Source organism: Macaca thibetana, chromosome 6, assembly GCF_024542745.1.
Source record: "Macaca thibetana thibetana isolate TM-01 chromosome 6, ASM2454274v1, whole genome shotgun sequence".
NCBI lineage: Eukaryota > Metazoa > Chordata > Mammalia > Primates > Cercopithecidae > Macaca > Macaca thibetana.
Genome location: NC_065583.1, coordinates 4578714 through 4601252, shown reverse-complemented (window position 1 = coordinate 4601252; position 22539 = coordinate 4578714). Strand labels below are relative to the sequence as shown.

The 22539-nt window shown below is 47.7% G+C and overlaps 1 protein-coding gene across 1 annotated transcript in view; it reads left to right on the top strand.

Annotated features, from left to right (window-relative positions):
- The window catches only part of ZNF346 (zinc finger protein 346), an 87642-nt gene extending 71267 nt beyond the window's left edge, over positions 1-16375 (top strand). The window contains exons 6-8 of the mRNA XM_050793260.1: positions 1316-1549; positions 12162-12255; positions 14923-16375. Of these exons, the coding sequence (XP_050649217.1) occupies positions 1316-1549; positions 12162-12255; positions 14923-15010 (416 nt within the window). The 3' untranslated portion in view covers positions 15011-16375. The remainder of the gene's footprint in view (positions 1-1315; positions 1550-12161; positions 12256-14922) is intronic.
- The last annotated feature ends 6164 nt before the right edge of the window (positions 16376-22539 follow it).

The window sequence follows — 22539 nt, the reverse complement described above, 5'->3', positions numbered from 1 at the left end:
CATTTTTAAAGCAGTAGTTGCTAGGTTGACACCATTTCAGCCACATGGACTTGTTAGTGAGTTGTGGCATCCACTTTATGAGGCAGCAGCACAGCCTGCAGTCAACATCTAGCCATATGTTGATGCACAAGAGGCTCACAGGTATGCCTACACCAGGTTCTGATTAACTGAATTCATTGGCCAGAATCAGGGATGTTTTCTGAAGGTGAAAGTAAGAGCTATAGCCTTCAGGTCTTCTTGCCACACTCTGGCAGCCTGGCGTAGCAAAGAGAGCATAGGCTTTAGGGTCACAGACCTGGCTTCACTCACTAGCTGGGTCACCTTGGGCAAGCCACTTCACTCGTCTGAGCCTCAGTTTTTCAGAATAATGTGGCAAAGTGATACCTACCTCATTGGGGTTGTTCTGAGGACCAAAGGAGAAAATACATATACAATACACATGACTAATTTTTTTTTTTTTTCTTGAGACGGAGTTTCACTCTTGTCACCCAGGCTGGAGTACAATGGCACGATCTCAGCTCGCTGCAACCTCCGCCTCCCTGGTTGAAGTGATTCTCCTACTTCAGCCTCCCGAGTAGCTGGGATTACAGGCACATGCCACCATGCCCAGCTAATTTTTTTATTTTTTGGAGAGATGGGGTTTCACCATGTTGGCCAGGATGGTCTCAATCTCTTGACCTCGTGATCCGCCCGCCTTGGCCTCCCAAAGCCCTGGAATTACAGGCATGAGCAAAACACATAACTAAATGTTAATGGTCCTCTTTTCTCTCTGCTCAGCCTGTTAATATGCAATGTAGCCTAAAAGGCATCCCTAGTATGGTTACCTTTTCTAAATGACCCTGTATGAGCTCTAGGAACTCAAGCCTCAATTTCTGTATCTGTGCATTGGTTCCCAGCTCTGCAACTGTATTACTTCAAGGATGAGAATAAAACTCCCAAACTTTGTGTCCCACTTGCTGTGAAGTTCTGGGAAATGCTGAGGTATCCCTGCAAGAGTGCAAGTATGCATCTCGAGTCTATTGTAATTTGACAACTTGATAGCAGAAGTTCAGAGCCTCCTAAGAATATGAGAAAAATCAGGATTTGTGGGCTTACAGTAGTTAAAGTTGCTGAATGAAATAGCCAGTCTTTGGGCTCCCTCAAATCTTCGCAGGTTTCCCAATTAGAGAATGCATTCACGTGTGTGATTCACACAGGCAGTGCCACATCTGCAAGTGGGATTAACTGGTGTCACAGCCCTTTCTATTCAGCATACTCAAAAGCCTGGCACCTTCTGGGTTTTTTCATTGTTTCTGTTTGAACTCTCTCACCGCAGCTCTGTCGAAACACCTTACAAATCCTTTCCTTGTGGCCTCCACCTTAGCCTTGCACCAGAATAGAGAGATGATAGACCCAGACAAGTTCTGCAGCCTCTGCCATGCGACTTTCAACGACCCTGTCATGGCTCAACAACATTATGTGGGCAAGAAACACAGAAAACAGGAGACCAAGCTCAAACTAATGGCACGCTATGGGCGGCTGGCGGACCCTGCTGTCACTGACTTTCCAGGTGAGGGGGCCTAGCTCACACCCAGAGCTGGACCAGGGCTTAGCCACTGGGGCTCCCTGGACCAGCCGACGTTGTGCTTTTCCTCCTTAGGTCTTGTAAGTAGGGTTTGCAAACTCAGATACCTACAGAAGCCAGATGAGAAATTAAAATGAGAGCCAGGAAGGGGATATGGTCAGCTGAAGAGTGAATGCCACTCCTACTCAGCTGTTACCATATATTTCAGGTTTTCTTTCTTTTCTTTTTTTTTTTTTGAGACGGAGTCTCGCTCTGTCGCCCAGGCTGGAGTACAGTGGCCGGATCTCAGCTCACTGCAAGCTCCGCCTCCCGGGTTTAGGCCATTCTCCTGCCTCAGCCTTCCGAGTAGCTGCGACCCAGGCGCCCGCCACCTCGCCCGGCTAGTTTTTTGTATTTTTTAGTAGAGACGGGGTTTCACCATGTTAGCCAGGATGGTCTTGATCTCCTGACCTCGTGATCCGCCCGTCTCGGCCTCCCAAAGTGCTGGGATTACAGGCTTGAGCCACTGCGCCCGGCCTTTTTTTTTTTTTTTCTCTTTTTTGAGACGGAGTCTTGCTCTGTCACCCAGGCTGGAGTGCTGGAGTGCAGTAACACGATCTCAGCCCACTGCAAGCTCCGCCTCCCAGGTTCACGCCATTCTCCTCCCTCAGCCTCCCAAGTTGCTGGGACTACAGGCGCCTGCCACCTCGCCCAGCTAATTTTTTTTTTTTTTTTTTTTTTTGAGACGGAGTCTTGCTCTGTAGCCCGGGCTGGAGTGCAGTGGCCGGATCTCAGCTCACTGCAAGCTCCGCCTCCCGGGTTTGCGCCATTCTCCTGCCTCAGCCTCCTGAGTAGCTGGGACTACAGGCGCCCACCACCTCGCCCGGCTAGTTTTTTGTATTTTTAGTAGAGACGGGGTTTTACCGTGTTAGCCAGGATGGTCTCGATCTCCTGACCTCGTGATCCGCCCGTCTCGGCCTCCCAAAGTGCTGGGATTACAGGCTTGAGCCACCGCGCCCGGCCAATTTTTTTGTATTTTTAGTAGAGACAGGGGTTTCACCGTGTTAGCCAGGATAGTCTCGATCTCCTGACCTCGTGATCCACCCGCCTCAGCCTCCCAAAGTGCTGGGATTACAGGCATGAGCCACTGTGCCCGTCCCTCTTTCAGGTTTTCCAAAGACTCTGGAAAGCCAGATTTATATAGAAATCCGTCTGTTTTTATTTTTGTTTTTGTTTTTGTTTTTGAGACGGGAGTCTCAAGCCACCGCGTCCGTCCTTTTTTTTTTTTTTTTTAAGAGGGTCTCTTGCCGGGTGCAGTGGCTCACGCCTATAATCGCAATACTTCAGGAGGCTAAGGCGGGTGGATCATGAGGTCAAGAGAGCGAGACCATCCTGGCTGATATGGTGAAACCCCATCTCTACTAAAAATACAAAAATTAGCTGAGTGTAGTGGCACGGACCTATGGTCCCAGCTACTTGGGAGGCTGAGGCAGGAGAATCGCTTGAACCCGGGAGGTGGAGGTTGCAGTAAGCCAAGATCGTGCTACTGCACTCCAGCCTAGCAACAGAGCAAGACTACATCTCAAAAAAAAAAAAAAAAAAAACAGGGTCTCTGTTTGTTGCCTGAGCTGGTCATGAACTCTTGGACTCTAGTGATCCTCCTACCTTGGCCGCCCAAAGTGCTGTGATTACAGGCATGAGCCATTACATGCAGCCTGCTTTTATCAAGTATGCATTTAAGTCTTGCCCAAAGTATTTGTGTATTTTGGTACTTTTAATGCTGTTTTAAAATGAACATTCCTTAAAGTTGACTGGAAAGGTGGTCTTCCTTATTTTGAGACTGAGTCTCCCTCTGTCACCCAGGCTGGAGTACAGTAGTATGATCTCGGCTCATTGCAACCTCCACCTCTCGGGTTCGAGCGATTCTCCTGCCTCAGCCTCCCAACTAGCTGAGACTACAGGCACATGCCACCATGCCCAGCTAAATTTTGTATTTTTAGTAGAGACAGGGTTTCACCATGTTTGCCAGGCTGGTTTCCAACTTCTGACTTCAGGTGATGCGCCCACTTTGGCCTCCCAAAGTTCTGGGATTACCTAAGTTTTTTTTTTTTTTTTTTTTTTTTTTTTGAGACGGAGTCTTGCTCTGTCGCCCAGGCTGGAGTGCAGTGGCGTGATCTCGGCTCACTGCAAGCTCCACCTCCCGGGTTCATGCCATTCTCCTGCCTCAGCCTCCCGAGTAACTGGGACTACAGACGCCTGCCACTACACCCGGCTAATTTTTTGTATTTTTAGTAGAGACGGGGTTTCATCCTGTTAGCCAGGATGGTCTCGATCTCCTGACCTCGTGATCTGCCCGCCTCGGCCTCCCAAAGTGCTGGGATTACAGGCGTGAGCCACTGCGCCTGGCCCTAATTTTTTAACGTGTAACTTTAAATATATTGTAACTCATCAGGGTCTTTTTATAAAATCACCAACTTCACACTTACGGGAAAAATTAGAATGTAGGGACCATTTCTTATACATTAAGGGTAATTTAAAAAGACCTGGAAGAAATTCAGTTTTCATGAATATTATACGGTTAAGAGAGGGAAAAAAATATCCATCTTGATGATAGTTTTTCTTACATGTGTTCTTGTTTGCTGTGAATTCATTGGGAGAAAATATTTGTTGCCTTTTTACTGTACATTCCAATTATATTCTTAAAACATTTCAAAGTCGATGTATATTTTAACATTTTGTGACATACACGTTTTTAGAATATACTAGTCCACGCCTAGTCCATAGGGGATACATTTCAAAACCCCCCATAGATGCCTGAAATGGTGGATAATACCAAACCTTCTATATACTGTGTTTTTCTCTCTGAGAACCAACATGGCTAAGGCACTAATGAGCAGATAGCATATACAGTGTGGCGAACAAAGAGATGATTCACATTCTGAACAGAGTACAATGGGATAGCTTGGGGTTTCATCACGCTACTCAGAATAGCCAGCACTTTAAAAAACTTATGAATTGTTCATTTCTGGATTTTTCCTTTTTTTTTTGGATAGGGTCTTCTCTGTCCCACAGGCTGGAGCACAGTGCTCAATTATGGCTCACTGCAGTCAGGAGCTCCCAGACTCAAGCATTCCTCCCACCTCAGCCTCCCAAATTGCTTAACCACAGGTGTGCGCCACCCCACCTGGCTACTTTTTTGTTTTTTGTAGAGTCAGAGTCTCGCCATGTTGCCCAGGCTGGTCTTGAACTCCTGGGCTCAAGTGATCTACCCACCTTGGCCTCCCAAAGTGCTGGGATTACAGACATGAGCCACCATGCCAGATCTGCCTTTTTTTTTTTTTTTTTCTTTTTTGAGACGTACTTTTGCTCTTGTTGCCCAGGCTGGAGTATAGTGGTGCCATCTCGGCTCACTGCAACCTCCACCTTCCAGTTTCAAGCGATTCTCCTGCCTCAGCCTCCCAAGTAGCTGGGATTACAGGTGCCTACCACCACGCCCAGCTAATTTTTTTTTATTTTTAGTAGAGATAGGGTTTCACCATGTTAGCCAGGCTGGTCTTGAACTCCTGACCTTGTGATCCACACAGCTCGGCCTCGCAAAGTGCTGGGATTACAGGCATGAGCCACCTTACCTGGCCAGCATTTTTTATTTCATATTTTTGGACTGCAGTAGACCACAGATAACTGAAACCATAGAAAGCAAATCTGCGGATGGTGAGTGGGGTGTGGTGGCGGGGCTACTGTAATAATTGCATAGTATAATCTATTACTCCAGAACAGAAAGATCTCAAGTGAACATCACTAATTTGATTAACTTAGATTTCTGAGTAAAAACTGGTAGATTTCTGAGTAAAAACTGGTTCTATAAATTAAGAAATAGTAGCTTCTTTATGGTAAAGATACTTTTCTGAAAAGTACACAATTGTATTGAAATTTTACTAATATATAGATTTTGCTACATATTACTATTATATATTACATTTACAAGTATGTAGTTTTGTTTTTTTTTTTTTAAGACAGAGTCTCGCTCTGTCACCCAGGCTAGAGTGCACTGGTTCTATCTCGGCTCACTGCAACCTCCACCTCCTGGGTTCAAGCGATTCTCCTGCCTCAGCCTCCTAACTAGCTGGGATTATAGACGCCTGCCACCACACCAGGCTAATTTTTGTATTTTTAGTAGAGACAGGGTTTCATCATGTTGGCCAGGCTGATCTCAAACTCCTGACCTCAGGTGATTCACCTGCCTGGACCTCCCAACGTGCTGGAATTACAGGCGCGAACCCACCACACGCAGCCCTAATATGTCGATTTTTTTGAGACTTCATATAGCTATCCCTGAAACTGTGGGCACTAAGAGAATTTGAGAAAGTTACTTCATAAATGTGTGGAAACTGGAAATTGACTCCATATCTTTGGTAATAAAGGGGTAATGTCAGTGTTTTCAACATCCTGGTGTCCAGTCTAGAAAGACTTGGTAGGAGAAAAATATTAGGCTTTTCCAAAGGTTTTCTTAACATAAATTTGGCCTTGTTGAGTCCTTTTTAATTTGAACCAGCAAAGTATCTCCCGCTGCCTCAGGAATAACTTACTGATTAAAATCGAAAACTAGGGCCAGGCACAGTGGCTCACGCTGTAATTCCAACACTTTAGGAGGCCAAGGTAGGTGGATCACTTGAGGTCAGGAGTTCGAGACCAGCCTGGCCAAGATGGCAAAACCCTGTCTCTACTAAAAATACAAAAATTGGCCGGGTGCGGTGGCTCACACCTGTAATCCCAGCACTTTGGGAGGCCAAGGCAGGCAGATCACCTGAGGTTGGGAGCTCAAGACCAGTCTGACCAACATGGAGAAACCCCATCTCTATTAAAAATACAAAAATTAACCAGGCATGGTGGCATACGCCAGTAATCCCAGCTACTCTGGAGGCTGAGGCATGCGAATCGTTTGAACCCAGGAGGAGGAGGTTGCAGTGAGCCGAGATCATGCCACTGAACTCCAGCCTGGGCAAAAAAGCCAGACTCCGTCTCAAAAAAAAAAAAAAAAATATATTAGCTGGGCGTGGTGACATGTGCTTGTAATACCAGCTACTTAGGAGTCTGAGTCAGGAGAATCTCTTGAACCCAGTTGCAGTGAGCTGAGATGACACCACTGCATTCCAACCTGGACGACAGAGCGAGACTCCATCTCAAAAAAAAAAAAAAAAAAATCTAAAAAGTCAGGAAACAGGTGCTGGAGAGGATGTGGAGAAATAGGAACACATTACACTGTTGGTGGGACTGTAAACTAGTTCAACCATTGTGGAAGACAGCGTGGCGATTCCTCAAGGATCTAGAACTAGAAATACCATTTGACCCAGCCATCCCATTACCGGGCATATACCCAAGGGATTATAAATCATGCTGCTATAAAGACACATGCACACGTATGTTTATTGCGGCACTATTCACAATAGCAAAGACTTGGAACCAACCCAAATGTCCATCAATGATAGACTGGATTAAGAAAATGTGGCACATATACACCATGGAATACTATGCAGCCATAAAAAAGGATGAGTTCATGTCCTTTGTAGGGACATGGATGAAGCTGGAAACCATCATTCTGAGCAGACTATCGCAAGGACAGAAAACCAGACACCGCATGTTCTCACTCATAGGTGGGAATTGAACAATGAAAACACTTGGACACAGGGTAGGGTACATCACACACTGGGACCTGTTGTGGGGTGGGGGGAGGGGGGAGGGATAGCATTAGGAGATATACCTAATGTAAATGACAAGTTAATGAGTGCAGCACACCAACATGGCACATGTATACATATGTAACAAACCTGCACATGTACCCTAGAACTTAAAGTATAATAAAATAAATAAAAAATTATTACTGAATGGAATATTCATTTTATGCTAGTTATTTCAAGTTCTTAAATACATAGAGGAACGTATTATAGAAAGACCTCTGTCTGTGGCTGGGTGTGGTGGCTCACGCCTGTAATCTCAGCACTTTGGGAGGCCGAGGCGGGTGGATCACCTGAGGTCAGGAGTTAGAGACCAGCCTGGGCAACCTGGTGAAACCCCGTCTCCACTAAAAACACAAAAAATGAGCCGGGTGTGGTGGCGGGTGCCTGTAATCCTAGCAGGAGAATCACTTGAACCCGGGAGGCAGAGGTTGCAGTGAGCCGAGATCGCACCATTGCACTCCACCCTGGGTGACAAGAATGAAACTCTATCTCAAAAAAAAAAAAAAAAAAACGACCTGTGTCTCTTTAAGTTTTGTTTTTTCTCTTTTTTTTGGTCCTTATGGAGAACAAATAAAGACTCTAAAACTAAGTTGTATATTATCAATTAGAGATGCAGGTGGCAATCAAGCCAAATAACATAACTTTAAAATCCCGTGTTCTTGGCCGGGCGCAGTGGCTCACACCTGTAATCCCAGCACTTTGGGAGGCCGAGGTGGGTGGATCATTTGAGGTCAGGAGTTGAACACCAGCCTGGTCAACGTGGCGAAACCCTGTGTCTCCTAAAAATGCAAAAACATTAACCAGGCGTGTTGGCGTGCACCTGTAATCCCAGCTTCTCAGGATGCTGAGGCAGGAGAATCGCTTGAGCCTGGGAGGCGGAGGTTGTGGTGAGCCAAGATTGTGCCGCTGCACTGCAGTCTGGGCGACAGGGTGAGACCCTGTCTCAAAAAAATAAAAAGAAAAATCAGGTTTTTTGTTGTTGTTGTTGTGTTTTTTGAGACAGAATTTTGCTCTTGTTGCCCAGGCTGGAGTGCAATGGCGTGATCTCGGCTTACCGCAGCCTCCGCCTCCTGGGTTCAAGCAATTCTCCTGCCTCAGCCTCCCAAGTAGCTGGGATTACAGGCATGCGCCACCACAGCTGGCTAATTTTGTATTTTTAGTAGAGACGGGGTTTCACCATGTCAGCCATGCTGGTCTCAGACTCCTGACCTCAGGTGATGTAGCCGCCTCGGCCTCCCAAAGTGCTGGGATTACAGGTGTGAGTCACCGTGCCCAGCCTGAGATCATAGATTTTCAAGAGGACTTGGATTTGAAGAAAATCGATACTTTTTTATTTAAAAAAAAAAATAGAGAGGCAGGGGTATTAGATCCCCTTTTGATAGGAATATATACATTATAATTTTAATTTCCACACATTCCTATAAACAGATATAATTTCGACCACTTCACAAAGAGGTTGAGACCCAGAGTGAATGGTTTGAGCTCATACAGCTGATAGGACCTTGATATTAATAATCCCCGTGTTGATATCACTTTGGGTCTTTAGCTCTGTGTGGCTCCAAACCTTACACTCCTTCCACCTGCCTCCAGCTCTGAGCATACTTGGCAGGAGGCTTTCCAAGTATAGAATGTCTAGCAGAGGCACTGAGCCCCACTCTATCCCCCTTCTTACTTACAGAGGTAGGCTGTTGACCTAGAATATGCAGGCAATGACTTCAACTGACAAGGATTCTACCTTAGCAAAGAATTCAGGTGTTTTTGTTTTTGTAGAGATGGTTCCACCATGTTGGCTAGGCTGGTCTGGAACTCCTGGCCTTAAGTGATCCACCCACCTTGCCCTCCCAAAGTGCTGGGATTACAGGCATGAGCCCGGCCTATTTAGGTTTGTTAACAGCTTGACTTCTCCCTGCTGGCTTCGTTCAAAGCCACTCATTCATTTAGTTCATTCATTTAGTCAAGTCATCTAACACTTACTGATAGGAGCTATGGCCCAGGGCTTGGGCTCGGTGCTCTCACATTTCATTACCTGATATAATCCTGACGATAACTCTGTTGAACAACTTTGATTATCACCATTTTACAGATGAGGATATTAAAACCAGAAAGATGAAGTGATTTGCCACAGGTTCCACACTAAAGAGTGGCAGAGCCTGAGCCCACATTGAAACCCAATGTAGTTCTGTGTTGGATCCAGAGACTAGTTCCTGAGGGTCCCTGACAAGTGTCTCATGGCAAGTATGGATCTACTGTAAAATGACCTAGGGTATCCAAATCCCACCTGGGCAAATGCATCATCTACCAAGCAGATCAAATAAGGCTTAGAGTGGTTTTATACTCCAGGCTTGCGTTTCTCTCATATTTACCAGAGAAGGCCAGAACTAAAACCTACATAGCATTCAGGCAAATCCTTCTTGCCCCCAGAGCATTGAATGTCCCCTCCAGGTTACTGAAATCCTCTGCTTCACCCCATCACTTACTCTCCCTAATTAGGGTCTTGTCTCCCACTCAGTAGAGCTGGTTTCTGAGCCCCATGCTGGTCCCCCAGTTTCTTCAGCTTTTTATACAGGACAAGTTTTCAAGTCTTACTAAATTCATAGATAGTCAATAAGTATTTATTGGACTTTTACCTAATATGTGCCAGGTATGGTGGTATATATGTAGTAAACAAGACAGGTATTGTCTATGTCCTTATGGAGCTTACAGTCTAGCAGAGAATACAGGCATTGAGCAAATAGTTACAACTGTGACAAACTTTAGAAAAAAAGACAAATGCAAGACTGTGGGAATAAAATGAGGGGAGATAAGATGGGGGAGCAGGGATCAAGAAAGGCCCCCCAGAGGGCAAGTAGGATAGTGTGGGACATAGTGATGTGGAGGAAATGAGCAGGTGTTCACGCATGACTTTGTGGGTCATGTTAGGGAGGTGGGCCTTTACCCTAAGAGCCCTGGGAAGCCGTTGCCAGTTTGAGTTTTATGGGCAGATCATCCTGGTTCCAATGTGAAGAGGTTTGGAGCCTGGGCAACATGGCAAAACGCCATCTCTACAAAAAAAAGAAAATACAAAAATTACCCAGGTGTGGCCGGGCGCGGTGGCTCACGCCTGTAATCCCAGCACTTCGGGAGGTCGAGGTGGGTGGATCACGAGGACAGGAGTTCAAGACCAGCCTGGCCAACATGGTGAAACCCCATCTCTACTAAAAATACAAAAATTACCTGGGCATGGTGGTGCACGCCTGTAATCCCAGCTACTCGGGAGGCTGAGGCAGGAGAATCGCTTGAACCCAGGAGACGGAGGTGCCTCCACTGCACTCCAGCCAGGGCGATAGGATGAGACTCTGTCTCAAAAAAATCAAAAATAAGTTGTGGGGCTGGGCACGGTGGCTCAACACCTATAATCCCAAACCCAGCACTTTGGGAGGAGACCAAGGCAAGCAGATCATCTGTGGTCAGGAGTTTGAAACCAGCCTGGCCAACATGGTGAAACCCTGTCTCTACTAAAAATACAAAAAATTAACCAGGCATGGTGGCACACACCTGTAGCCCCAGCTACTTGGGAGGCTGAGGCAGGAGAATCGCTTGAACCCTGGAGGCAGAGGTTGCAGGGAGTGGAGATAACGCCATTGCACTCCAGCCTGGGAACAAGAGCAAAACTCTGTCTCTAAATAAATAAGTGGTGGGCCGGGTGCAGTGGCTCACTCCTGTAATCCCAGCACTTTGGGAGGCCGAGGCAGGCGGATCATGAGGTCAGGAGATCGAGACCATCCTGGCTAACACGGTGAAACCCCGTCTCTACTAAAAAATACAAAAAATTAGCCGGGCGTGGTGGTGGGCGCCTGTAGTCCCAGCTACTCAGGAGGCTGAGGCAGGAGAATGGCGTGAACCCGGGAGGCGGAGCTTGCAGTGAGCCGAGATCGTGCCACTGCACTCCAGCCTGGGCGACAGAATGAGACTCTGTCTCAAAAAAATAAGTTGTGGTATAATTGGTTTGAGGTTAAGAAAAGCTAAGGATCATGCCGGGCACAGTGGCTCACACCTGTAATCCCAGCATTTTGGGAGGCCGAGGCAGGTGGATTGCCAGGTCAAGAGAGCGAGACCATCCTGGCCGACATGATAAAACCCCGTCTCTACCAAAAATACAAAAATTAGCTGGGCATGGTGGCACACACCTGTAGTCCCAGCTACTCAGGAGGCTGAGGCAGGAGAATCCCTTGAAGAGGCAGAGGTTGCAGTGAGCCGAGATCGTGCCACTGCACTCCAGCCTGGCCACAGAGCTCAAAATAAAAAGAAAAAGCTCAGAAAGGAAGGAATCTAGCTAAGGTCACATGAAAGCAGAACCAGCAGTTCAATTCCCTCTCCTGGCTCCTCACTCACTACCAGACCATGTGGGAAAAGCCACTTTGTCATGGGAGCAGCCCTGGTAAAGTGAGATACAGTCTGTGATTCCCAGGGTAGAAAGACAGATTGATTTTCATAACCAGCATTCTCATTAATTACTGTTACTGCAAGCCCTCGGAGAGTGGCACCTTCCCAGAGATCTCTCAGTGAAGGGCATCCTTAATGAGGCCAGTTAGCACAGTTAAGTTAGAAGAGACACCAAATGTCACTTCTTTGTTCTGTCATTCTTTTATCACTCAGCTAGTCTGGGCCGGGCTCTATGCTGGGACGGGGGACACAGGAATGAGGATGTTCCCAACCCCAGGAAGCACACAGGCACGCAGTCTGTGCCTCCTGAGCACTGTGGCCTCTGGGTTCTCATCAGGGCCAGCAACCTCACCTCGCCTCACCTGTCAGTCCTTAGAAGGGCATTTGTACACTCTGAAAAGCAACAGTCTTTAGGTTACTTCTTACTGGATAACTAAGATCTTGATTTTGATGTGTTTCAGCTGGAAAGGGCTACCCCTGCAAAACATGTAAGATAGTGCTGAACTCCATAGAACAGTACCAAGCTCATGTCAGCGGCTTCAAACACAAGAACCAGTAAGTAACCATTTTTTGAAATTCTAGGATCCATAGCAGGAGCCCAGGACTTCTGCGTCAGAACAAAGCCAGGTAGTTCTGGGCCGAAGTGGAATCCTGGCAGCCTTTTTTCAGTGAACAGAAGATAAATCATTTAACAGGAACAAGTGTCTCCTCTATATGTATTTCTCTACCGGCTTCTGCCCAGTCTTTGGAGCTGTTGGGCTGAAGGTTTTAATAGAGAAGCATACATGATTTTCTTGGTGGAACCCTAAGAACACCTGGCTTTCCTGGTCTGTAGCACTCTGGGGAAGTGTTCTTCCACTGGCCTGGAGACCCTATCCTTTGCTGGCAGGAGTTCCCTCTATAGGTTTTTATCAAATATGACCAGGCCCTCTCATTGATTAATCAAATATATATTGAGCATCTTCTGAATGGTGGCCAAGACAGACCCAGCCTCTGCTCTCATGACCTTACAGCCTGGTGGGAGGAAACAGACTAAGCAAGTAAACAACCAATAATCACAGATTGTGATAAGGGTTTTGAAGGAACCAGGTGAACGGAGAGTTACCTGTTCATGGTAATCTTGGAAGTGACTAACATTCCTTGAGCCCCTCTTCTGTTGCAGGCCGTATGTCAAGCATATTTTCTCAGGTAATCCTTCCAATCCTGAGAGGAAAGATAATTATTCCCATTTTACACATATAGACAACCAGCATTCAAAGTGGTGATGTGAATGAAGCACGGTCTTGATTCAAATTGAAGCCTATCTGGCCCACAGCATGCTCCTCCCAAGGCGTCAGGCTCAGAAGTAGGTTATGGCACCATTGATATAAAGAGGATAGGGCCTGGTCTGGAGGGCCTACGTGGTTCTGTCCCTTCCTCTCTGAAGGGAAATGTGTGGTATGAGCAGTGTGCCACAACATAACCTTTTTTTTTTTTTTTAGTAGAGATGGGGTTTCACCACGTTGGCCAGGCTGGTCTCAAACTCCTGAGCTGGAGTGATCCGCCTGCCTCGGCCTCCCAAAGTGTTGGGATTACAGGTGTGAGCCACTGCACCTGGCCCCAGCATAACCTTCTGAGATGGGTAGCAGAATTCCCGTTTTACAGACAAGGAAACTGAGTTTCAGGCGGGCAAGCTGCTGAAATGTTTGTTTGACTTTGGTCATTGATTTTGCTTTGCTCATTGAGCTGAATGATTTAAAGGTGGTGGAAACACAGAGTATTGGTGTAAAAAATGTCCTTAGTTCTCTCTACTCTGCCTGGAGTCTTCTCTCTCATACTGTAGCAGATCATCCTCTTTACCTGTGGATATGTTTTTTACTTTGGGGGTACTCTTAGGTATAGACTTGAGACAAGCCCCAGCAACTCAGTCCCACAGTGTTTCAGCATACATACCTCCCTTGCAGCTTGGATGATGGCAGTTACAACAGACAACCTGAAGCCAACCAGAGCCGTGCCGTGGGGCTACCCATACCTGAAAGTGCTAGTGTTGTTCACTGTTCTCTTGCTAAACCTTCCAGCATTGTGACCTTGGGCAAGTCAGTAAGTCTCTAATTCTCCCAATATGGACAATGTAGTAAGACCCCGACTACAAAAAATAAAGTTAGCCAGGTGTGGCGATGCACACCTGTAGTCCCAACGACTTGAGAGGCTGAAATGAGACAATAGCTTGAGCCCAGGAGGTGGAGTGAGCTTTGAGTTGCAGTGAGCTATGATGGCACCACTGTACTCCAGCCTGGGTGCCTGAGTGAGATCCTGTCTCAAAATTTTTAAAAAGCCTCTAATTCTGTAAGGATAAAGCTATAATTTGTTGAACACCTGATTTCAGTCTCATTAAATTCTCAACAAAAGATCTGAAATTAGGATATCCCCCCACCCCTGCCTTTTACAACCAAAGAAAGCCTAATTATCAGATAGGTTAATTGACTTGCCCAAGTTCACTTGGTTACTTGGAGTTAGACCTAGGATTCAAGCCTGTTTGACTTCGAAGCCCATTCATTTTACTCTGCCACTACCAAATGGAATGAGTTTGTATAGGGCCCTGTAGGCAGTGGTTTGGTATAGTGAAAAGGCATTGGCTACAGTCCTGAACCTACCACTTACAGACATACTTTGCGGCCGGGTGCGGTGGCTCACGCCTGTAATCCCAGCACTTTGGGAGGCCGAGGCGGGTGGATCACCTGAGGTAGGGAGTTGGAGACCAGCCTGGCCAACCTGGAGAAACCTTGTCTCTACTAAAAGTACAGGTATCAGCCGGGCGTGGTTGCGGGCGCCTATAATCCCAGCTCCTTGGGAGGCTGAGTAAGGAGAATCGCTTGAACCTGGGAGGCAGACGTTGTAGTGAGCAGAGATCGCGCCACTGCACTCCTGTCTGAGCGACAAGAGCGAGACTTCATCTCAGAAAAAAAAAAAAAAATATACTATGGGCCAGCCACTTAAACTTTCTGAACTTTACTTTCCTTGTATGTAAAATGAGGATGCTGCTTCTCACCTTGCTAGAATTGCCATGAGGATGGAATGATGGAAGCTAAGCATCCAGCATTCTGCCAGCCCACAGTGGACCTCAGTGAAGGAAAGGTGCCCTGCCTATTACTCCAAGGCCCTAACAGGGCAGTGCTATCATTGCAATAAGCCAATACAGCTGCCACACACTGACCCTGTTCCTTTGTTCCTTCTCAAATACAGGTCACCAAAAACAGTGGCATCATCCCTGGGCCAGATTCCAATGCAAAGGCAACCCATTCAGAAAGATGCAACCACCTTGGAAGACTAGAGGTGATTCTGCCCAGCATCCCATGTTGGGCCAGCCGTGAGCCAGCTTCCCGTGACTGCTCAGCCCTTGGCTCCCTCTCACTCCTTGTTCTCACCAGGAAAGTACACAGGCCTGAGGCAGCATTGGGCCACAGACAGCCTCTGGTTGGTCCAGGCTAATTCACTCCTGCTGCTCCCCTTTGGCAGGAGTCCTGTAGGTCATGACAGGGGAGGCAAGGGTATTGAGAGACCTGGGGTCTCACCGGTGGCAGTTTGGAGGGTGGCTTTCCCCCTTCCCCAGCCCCTCTGGGCCATAGGTGCTGAGGCCCCAGCCACCTGTCTTTCCTCTAAAGGTCAGTTTTGGGCCAGTTCCTGCAACTAAAGAACAGAGATCTCCCTGGGCCCTAGACATTTCCAGTGAAACCTGGAACTTTCATGCCAAACCTGGGCTGAGGCAGGAAACAGAGGAAATGGCTGCAACATGGAAGCTTGGAGCTAATACAACACTCTGCCTTCCCCCAGAAGGTGCAGGCTTTCCTGAGCCTTAGACCAGATATGGCCAGTTGCGCAGGTTTCTGCCAACTGTGAAGTCTCCTCCTGGAGCGGTGACACAGTCTTGGCGGAGCATTGCTCCCCGCGCTGCCCTCTCCACGGTTCCTGAATGGTGCTAAGGATCTGCAGCAGTTAGCAACGAGCTGGGGCTGGGGGCGGCCTCCATGTCCACTGGGATTATAGGACACTCCAGTGGGGATGGGACCTTTCCCCTCCTCCATCAGAGGTGCTCTGACCCAAGGTCACATGGGAAAGTGCCCCACATGCAAGTCTCCCTGAGGGTTCTGCCCCTAAAGGCAAACTGCCTCATGCCAGCCAGCTGTGAGGTTCATTGCTACCCTCGGCCCTACTCGCCCTCTCTTCCCCCTTGTGCAGCAGACCACCTTGCCCAGGTTGCTGTGGTGCTAGCCTTCCCCGTCATCCACCAGGCGATTTCTGGGTCCCAGGGAAAGAAATAGAGAGCTGATGCAGGTTTCTACAGTGAGGAGCAGGTGTCCCCCGGGCCCCACACCCAGATTTCTCTGTCTTTACTGTTTTGTGGCCTGGGACTGAGTCCACAGGGATAGAGTTTTCCTTGTAGCTTTGAGGCAAGAATTCCAAGGAGTGTCACCATCAGAGGCTTCTCCTCATTGTGTCAGAGAAGCCCCTAGCTGCTCTCGTGGCCTCCTTCCCCCACTCCCTATCCCTTCACCTGTGAAATGCCTTTGCTTTGCATATCGTGTGGGTGTGTGTGTGTGTGTGTTTGTGTGTATGTGTGTGCTTATGTGTGTGTCTAATGCTCTGTCTCTTGGTCACTGAAGCATCCAAATAAAGAATTTCCCCCATGAGCCAGACTGCAACTTAACAGACCTAGGGTTTTGAGCCATATTGCCACTGGATCTAGTATGTCTGTCTTGACCCCTCACCCCCACCCCATTCAGACCTCAGTAGTCCCCAGTAGTCATTTTAGGAGTTGGGACAGAGTCAAGCACCCTGTGAAAGTCTCCCTTGAGTTCAGTTGCCCTGAACTCAATACAGCCTCATCTTCTCATCCACGTTCTGCTTCTCCTGTCACATAGGGCCTCGTGAAGGTCTTTAAAGGGTTTAAGCTGGGGATCTGCTTTATGTTTGAGAGAATTCTGGCTGTTGTGTAAAGGAATGCAGGGAGGGGCAGGAAAGGAGACAAGGAGGCCAGTATGGAAACTGTGTCCAGTATGGCTTTCCAGGCCAATCACTTAGGGCAGAGACCCAGCCTTATTCGTCTCTACTTCCTGATGTCCAATCATGAAGTTTTATTGAATGAATGAATGAATGAGGTGTATGAGAAGAGATGGTTTTTTCCTGCTCAGCTCTTACACAGTGATAGGTTTGTTCCATGGGACTTATCATAGGCCTGGTGATTCTTGAAAGAGCATTTTCCATGACTCAAAAATGAGCTGAGGAGTGTTATGGCCAGCTGTGGTGGCATGCACCTATAGTCCCAGCTGCTCAGGAGGCCAAGGCAGAAAGACCATTCAAACCCAGGAGTTCCAGCCTGTAGTATGCTATGATCATGCCTGTGAATAACCACTGCACTCCAGCCAGGGTAACATAACAAGACTCTATCTCCAAAAAAAAAAAAAGTATAAAAATAAATGTTAAGGCCAGGTGCCATGGCTCATGCCTGTAATCCAGGCACTTTGGGAGGCCAAGGCAGGTGGATTACCTGAGGTCAGGAGTTCGAGACCAGCCTGGCCAACATGGCAAAACCCTGTCTCTATAAAAAATGGAAAAATCAGCTGGGCATGGTGGCACGCATCTGTAGTCCCAGCTACTCGGGAGGCTGAGGCAGGAGAATCGCTTGAACACGGGAGGCGGAGGGTTGCAGTGAGCCGAGATCGTGCCACTGCACTCCAGCCTAGGTGACAGAGCAGGACTCCTGTCTCCAAAAAAATAAATAAATAATAAATTTTAAAAGAAGATAGCTGGGTGTGGTGGTGCATGCCTATAGTCCTAGCTACCTGGAAGGGTGAGGCAGGAGGATTGCTTTAATCATGAGTTCAAGGCAGCAGTGAGCTATGATTTTGCCACCGTACTCCAGTCTGGACAACAGAGCAAGAAAGACCCTGTCTCTAAAAAGAATAATTTTTAAAATTTAAAAAAAGAAAGGGGTGTTATGGCCTCAGGAGCTCTTTGTCCATCCTTTACTGTAGACAGCCAGGTTTGAGGAAGGGGCCCAGGCAGCCTCAGCTCCCATTCAGCACCACTCAGCCCCTGCTCCTCGTCTGCTGTGAAAGGCTCTACACAGCCCCAGGGGAGGTTCTCAGCTTCCCAAGATCAGACTGCTCCAGCAATTCCCCAGGGTCCTTCTAAGCCACCTAGTATGTCGGATTCAGCCCCAGCTACCAAGCAAGGAAATGAAGGGCAGGGGGTCAATGGGCTATCATACCGTGAGCCTCCGGCCTGCAAGACCACTTTGTAGTCCCTGCCGGCTGTGTGGCCAGCCCTGTTGGTAAGGGGACCTAGAGATTAACACTTTCTTGCCCTTGGGGGTTCACACACGGTCAAAGATCATGATGACAATGATAAGAAAGCCCAGGATGAGGAACTGACTCAGCCAAGGGTATGAAAAAGCTGGAGAGATTGGGAAACTAGCATTTGATCTGCGTAACAACCTTTGAGCTAAGAGTTGATATTCCATATAGAGAAGGAGGCCAGGCAGGGTGGCTCACACCTGTAATCCCAGCACTTTGGGAAGCCGAGGCGGGTGGATCACTTGAGCCAGGAGTTCAAGACCATTCTGGCTAACATGGTGAAATCCTATTTCTACAAAAAATAAAAAATAAAATAAATAAAAACCATGGAGAGAAGGAACAAGGCTGAAAGAGGTGTCATGATTTGCCCAAGGTCTTGCCTCTAAGAAGTGACAAAATGGAGAGTAGAATCCAGTTCTCTAGACTTGCTCTGGAACCCTTTACAAGTGAGGACCAGAGTCTCTCCCACATGGCCCCTGCAGCCTGCCTCACCCATCTCCTAACAGTGCCATGGTCTCACAGGGTGAGCAGTCACTCAGGGAAGGGGCAGCACCCACGAAACAGATGAGACAAGACTCAATGTTTATATTCCAAGTCTCTCCATTTTTCTCATAATTTTGTCCATTCCCAATGTATTAGATTCTAATTATTAAACTGTTGGAAACCCAAATCAGGCCAGGCGCGGTGGCTCACGCCTGTAATCCCAGCACTTTGGGAGGCCAAGGCGGGCGGATCACAAGGTCAGGAGATCGAGACCATCCTGGCTAACCCAGTGAAATCCCGTCTCTACTAAAAATGCAGAAAAATTAGCCGGGCGTGGTGGCGGGTGCCTATAGTCCCAGCTACTTGGGAGGCTGAGGTGGGAGAATGGCGTGAACCCAGGAGGCAGAGCTTGCAGTGAGCCGAGGTCACGCCACTGCACTCCAGCCTGGGCGACAGAGGGAGATTCTGTCTCAAAAAAAAAAGCCAAACCAAAACGATTAGCTACAAAAGTGAATGTTTTGATTCACTTAATGAAAAATCCACATACAGTGATAGCTGGACCCATACTCGGAGATGGTCTCATCAGGAAGAATTTTCTGTCCTTCTGCTTTCCTCTGTGTGCCCTCTCTCAGGCAAGCTCTCTCCAAGAGGTGCCAAGGTGGCCACCAGCAGCCCCAGGCTTCTATCCTGATACATTAGTAACAACAGTGAAAAGAACACCTTTCTCCACTAGTTCCAACAAAATATCTGGGATTGCCTCAACTGCTTTAGTCCTGTTCTCATCCCTGAATTAATCCCTGTGGCTAGGAGAAAAGGCACTCTGATTTGGGGCCTGGGTCATGTGCCTAAAGCTGAGTCACCTCCACCTAAAACATATTGAGAGAGGGAGTGACTCAGCCCCAAAAGAAGAAAGTTGTAGGGGCTCTTTCCAGATTGAGGGGGAATGGATGCAGGGGGAAGAGGGGGCAAAAATAACTGTGCACCATACCCAGAAATTGTTTAACTGTTTCCTTTTTTTTCCGAACTTTTTTAGGTACACCACACATTCAGTAATGTGCACCAATTTTAGGCTTCAATTTGATGAGTCCTCACTTATATGTATACATTGGGGCAGTCACCCTCCATATCAAGATACAGAACATTGCCAGGTCCCCAAAACATTCCCTTATTTCCCCTCCTAGTCAGTGTCCCCCGAAGTAACCACTATTTTGACCTCTATCATTGTAGATTAGTTTTGCTTGCTCTTGAGTTTTATAAAAATGGAATCATACATTTTGCACAATATTAGTTTGTGGAATTCACCCACGTTACTGTATGTCTCAGAAGTTCAGTTTTTTTTTCAGCCAGGCACAGTGGCTCATGCCTGTAATCCCAGCACTTTGGGAGGCCAAGGTGGGTACATCACTTGAGGTCAGGAGTTCGAGACCAGCCTAGCCAACATGGTGAAATCCTGTCTCTACTAAAAATAAAAAAATTAGCCGGTCATGGTGGTGGCGCATGCCTGTAATCCCAGCTGCTCGGAGGCTGAGGCAGGAGAATCACTTGAACCCGAGAGGCAGAGGTTGCAAGTGAGCTGAGATCACGCCACTGCACTCCAGCCTAGGTGACGTAATAAGACTCTGTCTCAAAAAAAAAAAAGCTGAGTTTTTTCATGCTGTGTAGTGGTCCTTTATTTGAATATAGCACAATTTAGCCATCCTACTTTTTTGTTTTTGTTTTTGAGACGTTCTCACTCTGTCACCCAGGCTGGAATGCAGTGGTGCCATCAAGACTCACTGCAGCCTCAACCTCCTGGGCTCAAGTGATCCTTGCACCTCAGCCTCCCACGGAGCTGAGACTACAGGCACATGCCACCACACCAGCTAATTTTTTCTATTTTTTGTAGAGGTGGAGTCTCACTCTGTTACCCAGGCTGGTCTTGAATTCCTGGGCTCAAGTGATCCTCCCACCTCAGCCCCCCAAGTAGCTGGGACTACAGGCACATGCCACCATGCCTGCTAGTTTTTCATGATTTTTTATTTTTTTATTTTTTTATTTTTTTATTTTATTTTATTTTTTTTTTGAGACGGAGTCTCGCTCTGTCACCCAGGCTGGAGTGCAGTGGCCGGATCTCAGCTCACTGCAAGCTCCGCCTCCCGGGTTCACGCCATTCTCCTGCCTCAGCCTCCCGAGTAGCTGGGACTACAGGCGCCTGCCACCTCGCCCGGCTAAGTTTTTGTATTTTTAGTAGAGACGGGGTTTCACTGTGTTACCCAGGATGGTCTCGATCTCCTGACCTCGTGATCCACCCGTCTCGGCCTCCCAAAGTGCTGGGATTACAGGCTTGAGCCACCGCGCCCGGCCTCATGATTTTTTAGAGATGGGGTCTCACTGTGTTGCCCAGGCTGGTCTCAAACTCCTGGGCTCAAGCGATCCACCCGCCTCAGCCTCCCAAAGTACTGGGATTACAAGCGTGAGCCACCACGCCTGGCCCAGCCATCCTGTTGAGGGACAATTGGGTTGTTCCTGGTTTGGGGGCATCATAAAACTGCTATGAAGGATTTTGTACATGTTGCTTGGTACACATGTTCACTCATTGACTTAGGCATGGGATCATAGAGTAGGCATGCGTTTAGCTTGTCTAGACACTGCCAGACCGTTTTCCAAAGTGGCTCTATTGACTTACATCCTCACCGGCGGTGTGTGGGAGCTCCAGCAGCTCCACGTCTTGGTTAGCACTTGGTGTTGTCAGTTTTTTTAATATTGGCCATTCTGGTGTATACAGCAGGCAAGCATGAGAGGGAGCCTCTGCTCGTGGCTCTAGTGCCTAGGGACGGTCTCAGAGAGGCATCAGCTCTGGAGAGGTAGTCTAGTGTAGTGGCGAAAACTCAGGTTCTGGGAAGCAAGCAGCTAAGGTTCGGATCCCAGCTCTGCCATCACAAAGCTGCCTCAGGGTGGAACATTAGTACCTACCTCATAGGGTTATGGTGAGAATTAAAAGAATAGATAGATATGAAATAATTAATAGTGCCTTACACATGATAAATGCTATATAAATGGTAACTGCTGCTCTTTCTGTTGTTGACCTGAAGTAAGCCCTGAGTGCCCCTGGAGTGGGGATAAGGCCACAAGCAGATGGCATCTGGCATAGCCCCATGTAATACGATTCAGTGATTTATGAAATGCCGGAATCCTAATTCGATCTGACTGAGGCGGGGGGAAAACTAGCAGAGTGGCTACAAGTGATTCTTTACTGGGGTCCAGCGAAAAGTCACCCTCCACTACTGGGGAGCCCCTGCTTATCCCAGGCCCAGGGCTCTTTGGCCAGTGACACTACTCAGGTGTCACACCTGAGGGGAAGAAATGGAATCATGCATGAAATGGAAACAAGAGGAAGTGGAATCATGCTCTTAGCCCAGAGCTAGATGCAAAGCAGCTGTTTGAATATAACAACCCACCAGTGCAGACACATCTAGACATGTACCTATATAGCCGCCAATGAGGGATGGCATAAGGGACAATGGCCTTGGATTCAGGGGCCCTAAGTGTTGGTCTGAGCACTGCCACCAGATATATGTGACCCGAGGCCTTGATACTGTCTTGTGAAGTGGAAGTTAGAAGAAATCATAGTTCCCAGTTCAAATCCTAAAGAAGTAGCAATGAACAGGTAGAGTTTCCTCCCAGAGCCCTAAGCCAGGTGTGATGCATGTGCCTGTAATCCCAGCTGCTCAGGAGGCGGAGGCAGGAGGATCACTTGAGCCCAGGAGTTCAAGTCCAGCCTGGACAACATAGTGGGAGCCTCTTAAAAAAAAAGAAGAAAGCCCTTCCCTTACAGCAGTCCCTGCCACATGAGCTGTCCCCACCCCCAGACCAGATGCTCTGATGAGCAGTCACTAGTGTAAAATACAATAGGAAGAACATTTTCTCCCTCTGACCATCCATCCACCTAACCTCACCTTTCTGCCCTTTGATTTTTTTTTTTTTTTTTTTTTTGAGACGGAGTCTCGCTCTGTCGCCCAGGCTGGAGTGCAGTGGCGCAATCTCC